This window comes from Papilio polytes, unplaced genomic scaffold (genome assembly GCF_000836215.1).
Source record: "Papilio polytes unplaced genomic scaffold, Ppol_1.0 DF823934.1, whole genome shotgun sequence".
Classification (NCBI taxonomy): Eukaryota; Metazoa; Arthropoda; class Insecta; order Lepidoptera; family Papilionidae; genus Papilio; species Papilio polytes.
In genome coordinates, this window is record NW_013525270.1 from 1,335,323 (window position 1) to 1,347,667 (window position 12,345).

The following is a 12,345-nucleotide window of genomic DNA, read 5'->3' on the forward strand; positions in this document are numbered from 1 at the left end:
AAATAACTTTAGAAACTAATAAATTATTTTTATTTAACGTTGACATATTTTATTTTTTAGTTACGGTTGAACCTCTTAATACCATATATTATAAATTTTAATTAAAACAATTCGATTTTTGTAGTCGCGCCATCTATTATTGAGAAGTAAAATTACACATTGTTATCGCTAGCGTTTTACCACCATCTGGTGGTGAATAGTAGAGTGAGAGTTAGAGGGTCTTACTGCAGTACTTTAGATTTCTGAGATCCTAGTATTAGTCAGCCAAAAATGTCTGACGTAACGTTCGCGATCGTCGTCAGTTCACTCACGCGATTGTCGATCGAGCGAAGTGCGTGTTTTGTTTAATCTAATTTCCAATTAATTTGTTTTGTTGTCAGCGTAGAGATGAATAGATAATTAAAATAGGCGATAGAAACTTTTTTTACTGTTCACTGCTTGCTATACAGAGTTCCTGTGAGTTTTCACTGTCACTATACTTGTACATCAACATTATTTTGTCCGTAAATATATAACCAGTAGTTGTCACATATTGATGGCTCTTAATTCCGCGAGAGAACACGATTAAAAATTTTAGGTGTAGTAAGGAGCAGCGGGATGCTGCATGCAGGGAGAGCACTGCACAGCGGCCTTGAGCCACTGTGATATTTGAAATTTGGTTTACGATATTTGGTATACGACAGTTAAAAATACCTTGAGTAGAAAATAAAACGCAGTAGTACTTTAATATAAATTTATATTTTATAACAAATATAGACTCATGCACTGAAACAGTACGTTAATATTGGATGAAAAATTATTATTTACAATAACATTACAATTATTTTTAAATAAAGTTTATATTTACAATTTTTTTCTTATTCCTAATAATACCAGTCAAGAAATTAAGGCAGTTGTTCTGTATCAAAATAACATTCATTTAATACTTAAAATTACTTATTTACAAGTTCATAATTTAAATAAAATTTAATATACTGGACGAATTGTTCATGTGGTTTTGGTAGAAGGCACTTAATAAAATCATATAAGGCACTGGAAGTTTTTTTGGATCAATTAATATGACGTCGAACTGCTGTCTGGTCGTAACTGTTTAGTTTGCACATCGTCGTACGCTATTGTGAAAACACTCTTCTTTTCAGTTATAGGCAGCCTTTTGATATTGCCTGTTTGCTGTATCAAAGTATTCATAGCTATTCCAGAGTCGTTGTCTTCAATTTTAGGCTTATTCCTTTGATTTGGATCTGGTACATCATCGCCACCAATATTTATCTTTGAAACGTGAACTTCGGTTGATGTTTTCTTATTGGTGTCATACTTAGCCGATATAGAGATGCTATGCGTTAAGGCACTTTCAGATATTTCTTGGCTTTTATCTGTACTTTTGATGTCGTCTTGATTGACGTAGATAGGTTGTTGTTCTAACGATGGCCTACGAGGAAGTGTTGGAATATTAGGTTGCGTCCCTAAGTACTTTGGAATATGAGTCGGTTGAATGTAACATAGTGGATTTTGATTCTCGTATTGATGCTCAAACCTATGCTCGGAATGTTGAAGTAACGGATGAACATCAGGAAGCGGCCCTTCTGGAACAGGAGTTACTCTTCCTTCTTTCAGTATTCGGGGATGTATAAATTCATTTTCTTTTCCTTTGGAGTTTTTTTTTGCTTCTACGGCGTCATTTTGATTGACTTTGCTGCCAATTTTACCGTATCGACTCCGTTTCTCTTTTTCTACAAGTTTATCTTGATCACTTTTCGTTTTTGATGGCCTTTTAGGTTTGTCCGGAATAGACTTTTCCACTACTTGTGATTTAGGTGTGGCGTTTTTTCCATACCATTGCATATACCTTGGTAAACTTTTTTGTGGAGCTTTTGCACTCTCAGTAGTTTTATTAATTTCCGTTACATGTTCAGCATTTTTTGTAGTCGATGCGATGTTACTGGCATCAAATGATGAATCTTCATGAACCACCTCAACTTTGGATGCCGAGTCTTCTAAATTTTCATTGCCATCAGTCGATGAACTATGCCTTGAAAACTTAATGTTTCGACTATCTTTAGTTCCTGAACTTATATGACCTTGGGAATCCAGACTGCTTTCTTGATCAAAGCCAGGAGTTTTAGAACTTTTTTGGTTCGATGTTTTTAAACCTTGTCTTTTTAAATATAAGTTTCTGTCATACTGATCTGAATCAATTTTCTCGTCTAGAGAATCTGAAATTTCCATTAAAATGTCTTTTCGTACTTTTATCCTTTTATCGCTATCTGTAAGCTTCACTTTTGTGGAGCTTACTGTTTCATTTTTTGATGTAGTAATGGTGCTTTTAGTTTTGTCGCCATACTGTTTAACGTGCTCTTCCCTTTCGTTACTTTTACTTATCTTTAAATGTTTTTCACTTTCTAATGACGGCGAAACTTCACTTTCTTCGATAATTGGTGTCTTTATTTTTCTTTTAACTTCGTAAACTCTTATACTACGCCGTGGGTCTTTGTATTTAATTTTCTTCTTCGGTTTTTTTCTTTTCAACCATAAGACTTGTTTATTTTCATCCTCTATTACAGTTTGAGATTCATCTTCACTGTACGAATCGTTATCACTTCTAGCTTTACGTCTGATAGGGATAAGAAGTTGAGGTTCAGTTTGTGTTCCAATGTGACATTCTGTTTGAGTAGCGATAACCGAATGTCCGGGTAAGCTTTGCGTTTCTAATTTACTTTCAACTTGCGAAGCAGTTTCATGATTTTGTAGCAATCTTTCTCGCTCTAACAGTATTTGGTGAAGTAGTTCATTTTGTTTCCTAAGCGAAGATTCTAACAACTCTTGATGAATTGAAGATTTATTTTGCATTTCTAATAAAGCGGACTGGAAGTAATCCGTTTTTAAAGGTACGGTACCTGGGACATCTGGATGCATGTTTGTGTAATCATGTAGTTGATGTTCATTTCCGATTTGGTTTTGTCTTTCATGAGTATAATTATCTAAATCAGTAACAACTTTGTTCATACTGTCTCTCATATGTTTAGCTTCTTCGCCTTGTTCTCTTATAAATCTCTCCATTAAAAGTTCTTTACCATTATCAACTACGACGTATTGTGTTTTTGGAATCAAAGTAACAGGCCTTTGAGCTGGAAGATTAACATAGTGTTCTTCTTCATTTTTACCACGCGTGACAAGTCTTAAAATTTCGGTGTTTCCTTCTTTAATAAAGTATTGATCTCTACCATGGGAACCTGGAGCTTGATTTTTCTTATCGTATTTTGATTTATCTTCAACACCAGATTTGTCTACTTCAGATTTAAGAAAAACATCGACGTCAGAACCGCGATCTATTTCGTGTCTCCGAATTGAGTCATTATCATGGTCTTTCCGCTGGTAGTGAAGTGTTGCGATGCGATCGTAGCCATTTTCCAAATCATCAATATACTCTTTGTGCTTATTAGAAAAAGACTGTTGCAATTGCATTTCTTTTGTATATATAATATTTGGACCATCCCTGAAATAATAAAAAAAATGTTTTAAATTAAAAAATACTCCATCTAGTCTATATGAATGAGTATGTTCCATGGTTTGCTACACTTTACATAGAACAGTAGGTAAGTTTAGAACCAGTAGGGAATGGTGAAAGTCATTCCCCGTGAAAGTATAAGGTTATTCTACATTAAATACATTTTTTTTGTAATAAAGTAAATGCGTAATCTATTTGACTCTTACCTTGCTCGGAAAGATTGCCTAGTATCGTCATATTTATAATCGTTGTCTTCAGCAGTTTGTACGAACTCATGCCTTATATCTCCAGGGGTAGACGCAGGTTTTACAGCATCTTTTGAACGATAATTTCTTTTATTGAATTTCCATTGTGTCGGTTTTGTCCTAATATCAGCCTGTTCTGCACTCCACGCTTCCCGCCTCCTCCAATCTGTCGCTTGTGGTTTACTTTCTATATTTTGCGTCGACTTGTTTTCCCTCCCAACTTCCTTGTCGCGCACCACTAAATGCACGTCGTCCTCTGTGGAGTTGACACGTATCACTCTTTTCCTAGAATTTATTAATGGATATCTATGTACCTAGAGGTTCTGTTATGAATTAGTTTATTAGATATCAGATTTGTGCGAAAGATACATTTACGTGTTGTTTAGTTTAGCAAGGGAGAGATGTTAATAAATAAAAAAATAGTGTCTTAAAACTATATAGAAGTTATTTATTCATGGTTACAATGATATTGCATTTTTAAAGTATTGCACTATTTATTGAGATTTAAGCTTAGTAAGTTAAAATATTTACCTAGGAGGCATGTAAAGTGGACACCCTTCGCATATACAGCAGCAGATAAGTAAAAGTAGCACTAACGCTACTAATATTGCCAATAATATTAATAACCAGAAAAGTAATCGACTTTCTGCTTTGTAGACACCCTGTAAATAATAATTTAATATTTAATAAAGACTCTGACCAGTATTTACCACCTTAGGACGAAAATAGCGTGTCTTACCGAGTCACTGTCAGAAGTTGATGTCTTTTCATAACCAGTGCTGTAAAGTGTCATATTTTTAGCAAGTTGCTCTTGAAGTTTAGCTACGTTGATAGCTGTATTACTCGACATTCGCACCACAGCAATTACTTCACTCCTTTAAAAAATAGTTAAATAATTAGGCACATTTTTAAAGTAAATTATTAAGAGTTTTCAAGAAATGGGACAAGTACTTTTACCTGAGTAATATAAGAAATTGGTTTTCACCTAATTCTAAATATGAAAAATTTACTTATTTGAAATAAATAATTACTTACTTTTCTTGACTAGATGCTTGCGTATTTATATCTGTAGCACCATTATCATTTCCTTTGTAAGGCTTTATGTCAATTATAGTTACTTTGCCACCTGAAAGAGTACTAAGCACTTCTTCCAACTTTTGTCTATCGGGATTTAATCCTGGAACTATAAAAGAAGTTGTTCTGGTTTTACTCTCAGGTGGATATATTTTGACTGTTGTCGAAGTGTATAGTCTTGGAACCCCGAGATCGTAAGCCCTTATTGTTAGAACAAATACCTCGCTTTCTTCCTCTTCTACTGCTTGCCGTTTTTGTCTTTCTGTGTTTTGTTTTTTCGTTCTCTTTAAAGCTTCTAATAGATATAATTCACCAGTCTCTTCATTTATAGCAAATTTTCTTTCACTATTGCCTTCTATTATTTCATATCTTACAACATTATTTGGTGGTTCAGCATCTTTGTCAACTGCCTTTACAAATGCTGCTGATGTAAAATTATTTAAACTAGGCGATAATACAAATTCATACAATGTTCTCTCAAATTCTGGTGGGTTATCATTTACATCTAATAACTTAATAACTAATGGCACTGTTACTCTTAATCCTACTCCCTCATTATCTCTAGCCTCTACTAAAAAATGCAAATCTGGCATAGCCTCACGGTCGAATCCGTGGTTATCTGTTGCCACAGTTATTAATCCTGTAACAGGATCTAAGTGTAGCGATGTATTCAAATATCCTAATATGGCAGTGTATTGAATCTTTCCATATAATCCGGTATCTACGTCATCAGCTGCAACTTGCACGACCCTTGTACCGGCTGTAACATTTTCCGGAATTTCTACATCATAAGATAACGCCAGAAAAATCGGTGGATTGTCATTTACGTCGTTAAGATAAACTGTAACATTTGCTGTCGCAGATAGGTTTGTTGCTGGACCAAGCTCTTGTGCCAAAATCTAGAAATATAGAAAATATATTATTATATTGCTTGATGATATCGTACTCAATATTATACTAAGCATTTCAAATAATACCTGAAAAATGACTGATTTGCGAGCTTCAAAATCGAGCATGGTGTTGTCTCGCACTTTGATGATGAATTGTGCATGTCTCTCAGCGACCGTCGGCGCTATCTCGAACGTTCCATTGTTGCCGACCAGAGACAGCGAAAACACGCCGTTTTTTCCCGCGTCATTGTCATTAACTTGCGGTATGTAGGGATCGTTGAATGTTAGCGCCGTACCTTGTGGTGCATTTTCATCCAGGTATGTGACATAACTGTAATGATTAGTAATTTTAGAGACTTTCATTACGTATAACTTAAAGTCTATTTACCGCTGTTTTCATAGAAGCATTAGGAAACTCTAATGATGAAAATGTAATTTTTGATAGTTCTAATTATGGGGCTATTGATGGACGGAGATTATCGCCTACGGATCGTGTGGTACGTTTGTCTTAAAATACTGTTATAAAATGTGCTTACAATTCATTCTCAAAGTACGGCGGTGAGTTTTCGCGTTCTGGGAGTATGAAGGCAAGTTGTACTGTGGAAGACATGGCTTCGGGCTCCTCACGCGACAGGCGCACCTCTTCTGCGACCACTGTTAGCAGTATTGGTGTGCCAGCGTGGGATATTGCTGCGATTTCCTCCACTGGACGCTCTAATGTTACTTCACCTAGAAACGAAAATACACTTTTCTATATTTTAATGCAATCCTCTTAATGTTAAGTGGGTAAATAGACAGTTGATTAGTGTACGTGCGTGTGTGCGTATGTGTGTGTAAGGGACATATTATTCTGGTAGCCTCAATTCAATTGAAAAATAAAAAGTATAAGCGCCAGCTATAAGCGTGTTCGCGGACTTAATCCGTCTTTACTCATTAATTTACCTTTGGGCTATGGGGTTCTGTATCCACCCACTAGATGGCGTATAATAGTTAGCATACAATTTACAGATGGCGCTTATGCATTATATTGAGTACATTACTCAAAATTTTACTAGCTTATTTCTGTTTAAATCAACTTGAAAGAATACATTAAAAATGTAAACAGAATAACACTTTGTCACGACTGTCTAGCGACATTTATTTGCGACTGGCAGATATTGTGGTCGGATGTCAATCATGGTGTCGAATAGAACAGACGCTCTTTTTCTACTCTGACAAGGGATCAATTGAATCCTAAGTAAATAACAAATAAACGTATTTTTGAGCCTGTATTATTTTAACTTCTTTTCGTGTTTTGCTATTTGAACTTACTCGAAGTAGATTATATATAATCTAATATAATGAAATGTATTTGGTTGTAATAACACAGCTTGTAATAAAAAAAATGGTGTATTATTCGGTGTACGTGACAGAGAGAGAAAAAAAAGTGACTGTAATTAGCATACAAAAGTGGTGCTCTTTAGATGAAAGCGAAGGGCCCATTCGTTCCCGCTGACAAGGACCGAGGCTACTTCTTAATGTTTAATTACTTGGGAGTTTATTAAAGGCTCTAGACGTAATTTATTTCAGTTGAGAGAAGTTGATGTTAACAATGTTAATATTCTTGTTGCTAATGTTTTAAAAATGTAATGAAGTACGCAATGACAAATTTTATAATAAAAACTAATTAAATTTAATATTTAACATAAAAAAATCAAACCTTTTTGTACATGATACTTAAAATAAGCGATGTCAACACTCATTAATTTATTAAATAAAACGTTAATTAAATTCTAACCTCTGAGGTAACTTTATACGGTGCTTGGATCTTAGTTTTACATTACGGTGCGTTGTTAACAAGCTGATAAGGTCTGGGTATTGTGAGCTACCGGTACCATGTAGGAGGCCGTTATTTAAAGGAAGTATCTCTTTATTATGAAGGCGGGTGGCCCAGCTTTACAAACAATAGATGTTCAAGGGACAGTGGGTTGGCCTAATGAACTATTATACTATAAAATACAAGGTTGTAGGTTGTAGCAACCTCATTCAAAATAGTAGTTAACATTAATTTTATGTTATGTTTTATTATTGTAATTTATCGTAGGTTTACTAGAGCATAGAAGTAAAAGTAAGTTTTTAATGGACTAAAATTTAGGTGCAAATGACTGATATTAATTGTGAGCTGTAAAGGAATTGAAATGGGTCACGCAAGCCGTTTAAAGCACCGGGCCCGCTATGGGTCAACGATAAGGAAGTAGGATACACTACGGAAGTAAAGCGTCAGTCTAACGATGTTATCTAATAAAAAATATAACTTCATTGACCTACATAGTAAACAAAAGTCCTTTATTTCAAAACTAGCTGTTCCCGTGCAACTTCATTCGCATAAAGTTATAAAAAAATTATTTTGTTGTTTACATGTGTCAAATTATTAATTGCAAATGTCAAAATGAGATTACATTATGACAAATCATGGCAACCTTGCTCCCTTGACGTTGGCAGCAATTTATGGTCTCTTTCCCACATAAGGGTTTTTATCCAAAATATTTACCCCCTAAGTTAAATGGCGTGAAATGTGTAGCCTAAAGCGTGACGTAAGTGTATGGCTTTTAATTAAAAAAAAATTATTAAAAATTAGCTGTAGTTGTTGGCATCTTAGGCAACAAAGAAGTGTGTGTTTACGCTTTATTATAATAGTATAGATTGATTTATTTATTTCAATTATGTAAATCGTGCATTTATTTCAATTCAAAGCAATATCTTAATGTCGACGAAATGAGTATTGGATCCTCACATTTTTATTTGCAATTTCCAATAAGAAAAATCTTTCGTCGACCGATCAGCCTATCGGGAAACACCCCATATAAGCCGAAAGGAACGTTATAACTAAACATGTCTAACGGATCCGCTAAATTACATGTAAAATAATTAATCTAATCTGAGATGAGGTATTTCGTATACGTAAGTGTCTTGGAATGTGCTTTCCAATTACAAATTAATGATAAGGATATCGAATACCGTTTATCATAATCGGAATACCGGATGTATAGTTGCTTTAAGGGATTTATGAAGTTAGCAAACAGCATACCGTGGTACAAAATTAGATAAATCTTTAGGTAATAAGCGCATACCATCTTGAGATGAAGCTAAAGTTTCTAGAATGAGTACAAATTATTTTTACAATATCTTATGTTAGTTAACTTGAAACATAGCTTAAATCTATGCGTATTATTATTCTTTGACTTGAAAATAAATTACAGAATTCTAATAACGTTAGCTGATATAAGTAAACTTTATGTTATCTGTTGAAATGTCATATTGATTTGCGTAAAAAATTCAATTGATGTATTAAATATAACCTAGTTAAGAGTTTGATTTGCTAATGGACTAACAATATATTGAATACGTAATAGGGTCGTTAGAAACAATTGCTTTCTCGCGTATGAATGAATAAGTTGCCAGGAAAAACCCTCGCCTACGTAAGGGAGTGAGTTCGTAATTTTCTGCCGTAGATAAACAAATGTTTGCCCTCATTTACAATTCTTAGAAATGAGCCCCTATAAATTCTGTGTTGGCGTTAGTTGAATTAATATCGATACTTGTTCATGATTACATTTTTGTCTATAAGACCACGCACATCTTTGACTAAACTATCGCCAAACTGTTTAGTCTCGCTTTGATTCCTATAATATGGATGTGCGTACATAATTTGATTTTTAATTGTGCAACTAAACAGTTAAGTTGGCTGCAAAACAATCGACAATCGCACAAAAGTTGTGCGATAGTTTAGTCAAAGTTGTATGCCCGCTCTAAGATTTTACTTTGATGACTCACCGAGACACTAATTACAACTTATAAACTACTAACGCAAATCTTAGTAATTGAGTTAATAAATTTCCTTTACGATTTTGAGTCACTATTAACACGTACTAGTAATTCTGTAGTAGAAGTTTACGACTATTAGTAGTACTAGTAACCTCTACTACTCATTTATAAGCTGAATATTAATTCTTACTACAACTAACCTGTTGTTTCATTGATATTGAAGAATGGTGTGAATGGATTCCCTTCCGACACAAGTCCGTACCGAATCTGTCTTGGAGCACCTTTGTCGCCGTCCTCAGCGCGCACTTTGACGATCATGTCTCCAGGCACCACTTGTCTAGGAAGATGTGTTATAGGGGGCGCTGATGTAAACACCGGTGGCATATCCTGCACGTCCTGAACAACTACCACTACTTCTAATCCCGCTATATTCCTTGTGTCCTTATCAACTTCTGCATACGGATCCTGGAATGTTTGAAGTTATTTATTTACCAATAGAATTATAATGTAACAAGAGTGTATCGTTTATTCTTCTTCTTCTTTGTCGACTCAATCATTACAGACTCATCGTGGTTATCACGTATCAGTATCGTCTATACTATAATATTATAAAGAGAAAAGATTTGTACTTTTGTATGTATTGAAATAACTCAAAAACTACTTGGCCGATTATAAAAATTCTTTTACCGTTAGAAGGTAATTTATCAATTGGTAACATTATTTTTTATTTTCACGCAGACGAAGTCGCGCGCAACAGCCAGTTGACTAAAAAAGATACAACTTAATTAGTAAAATTTGCGTCTGTGCAGTAAAATAGTGTTCCTCTTTGCTGTAGCTACTTTTCTTTTTTTTTTGTTTGATACTGAATTTAAGATCGAAGAAACGTGATCGAGAGATAAAATATTTCATCGTATTTATAACAAAAGGTTCCGCCGGACTGTTAAATTAGTAAGTGTAAATTTCTAAGAGCTCTACTAAATATAGACCGGCTTTGTATAATTGCTAATCCGCATTGTTATCAAGCCGGTCAACTTGTTGGTACAATGGCAATGTAAATAATAACGGGCAACTACCCTTTCTATAAGGCGAGCTCTTCAAGGCAATGAATAACACCAGTGTAAACTGAGCTTTACGAATGCTGATGTTGCGTTAGAAATATTCAAAGAGGCCGTGCTAATTGAATTAATTGTTTTACTTACCACCGCTAACAGTGTTAAGTGGTACATAGACTGAGCCTCAAAGTCCAGTGGTCCAACAAGGAAAATTGTGCCTTCGGTGTTCTCTGTTGATACTCGCCGTTGTCGGATTGCAAATAAGGGAGAACCCTGCAGAAAAAATAATAATTAAAAATACAAAGATAATTATTCATTTAGTCCACACTTTAGACTTTAGACTATCTATGCGGTATTTGAAACCAAATAAATTAGTTAAATTTTATTGAAATTTACAGCAAATAATAATTGAACTTGAATTATTTCGTAAAATGGCGGTAAATCATACATAAAGCATATCAGGTGTTAAAACGATATCAAGTCACGGTTGCCAAGGCTTTCTTCACGCGATATGAGAGATTTAACATGCCTCGAGTCCTCCAAAGCTCGGTAATTGTGCAACATGACCGGGAGTTACAAACCAGTCGCCAGCCCAACCCATCGCCTTGCTTTACTGCCCTTTTCAAATTTATTAACAAACCTGAATGCTACATGTAAATTATTACAATTACGCCTTTACTACGACTGTAGTTTTAAGCAAAGATTTTACGATTTGTAACATATTTTAATGTATTTTAAGTTTCATATTATGTATCTATCTATACTTCCTTTGTATCTTCAAATGCGACGGAAAAAAAACGAAATCTTAACGAAACTTTTTGTTTGATATGTTATTAGATGTTTTAATATTATTAATTGACAATTTCACTAACATTTTACGTTATAAATAACATTCAAAGTGAGATATTAATTAAAATCTCTACACTCATAACACAGTTGCTTTTCAGTAATGGATTCTCACTTACGTGTTTCAAAAACATGAATTTATAAATTGAATTTCACATGAGGCGGAGAGCCGCGTCAACGCGATATCATGGTGAAAATGAGCCCTATTAGCGCACGAGCGAAACTTCATTATGCGGTTACGGCAAAATGCGTGTCGTACACAGAACCAGTAAAACAGGCAACATCATTAGGAAACCTAATCATCAACCGCTATCAAGCGCTCAGAGTAAAATTTAAATGAACACAGCTCACCCAAAGTTCCAACTCCAAAGGCTTTGGCGAAACTGGATTTTTCCTTGCAATAACGATGTCTAAGTCCGTTCCTCGCTTGGCATCCTGTGGAATAAATTGAATTAAAAACTTCAGTATTTACTTGTCGTACTTAAAAACATAGATTATACACCTTTTTTACTAAAATACTTGCTTCAAAAAATATATGTATTTTTCATACATTGTAATTCAATTCAAGGAAACACAAACTTATGGTGGAGACTGTACTTGCCTCAGGCACTAATATAATGCTTGGTTGATGAGGAAAAATAGTATCCCTAGGTGTGGTGGCATTAGTGCCCGTGATGGAGCACGCGATCCGAGAGCTGCGCCCCCTGGTGTTGCGGACGGACAAGCGGAAGTCCACGTAGCGACCCGGCTCCAGCCTCCGCAGAAGGATCACGTTTGCTTGACACACCGAGTTGTATCGCGTGCAAGGCAACGTCTCTATGCCTACGTCCAGACGGCCCATCTGTCCTGTTAGGAAATAACATTACATAGTAAGCACCTAAGTAAGTTTCTATATAGTGGTATTGAATGATATACACAAAGGTATCATT

The 12,345-nt window shown here is 34.9% G+C and overlaps 1 protein-coding gene across 1 annotated transcript; it reads right to left on the minus strand.

The window, feature by feature from the left end:
* Positions 1 to 762: 762 nt before the first annotated feature.
* On the minus strand, positions 763 to 12,263 carry LOC106102012 (cadherin-86C). The gene is made up of 11 exons (XM_013281403.1): positions 12,018 to 12,263; positions 11,768 to 11,851; positions 10,718 to 10,843; positions 9,719 to 9,983; positions 6,251 to 6,443; positions 5,802 to 6,045; positions 4,786 to 5,723; positions 4,490 to 4,625; positions 4,282 to 4,412; positions 3,712 to 4,035; positions 763 to 3,493 (listed from the first exon to the last, which is right to left on the minus strand). Exons 1-11 carry the CDS (start codon positions 12,255 to 12,257, stop codon positions 1,054 to 1,056), a joined length of 5,121 nt encoding a protein of 1,706 aa, XP_013136857.1. The 5' UTR covers positions 12,258 to 12,263; the 3' UTR covers positions 763 to 1,053.
* Positions 12,264 to 12,345: the final 82 nt, after the last annotated feature.

Coding starts and splice junctions, on each gene's coding strand:
- LOC106102012 (XM_013281403.1), bottom strand. CDS start 12,257: ATGGGCCGTCTGGACGTAGGCATAGAGACGTTGCCTTGCACGCGATAC. Junction 10,844..11,767: donor CTTTGGAGTTGGAACTTTGG/GTGAGCTGTGTT, acceptor TTTTTTCTGCAG/GGTTCTCCCTTATTTGCAAT. Junction 3,494..3,711: donor AGGCAATCTTTCCGAGCAAG/GTAAGAGTCAAA, acceptor TTATTATTTCAG/GGATGGTCCAAATATTATAT.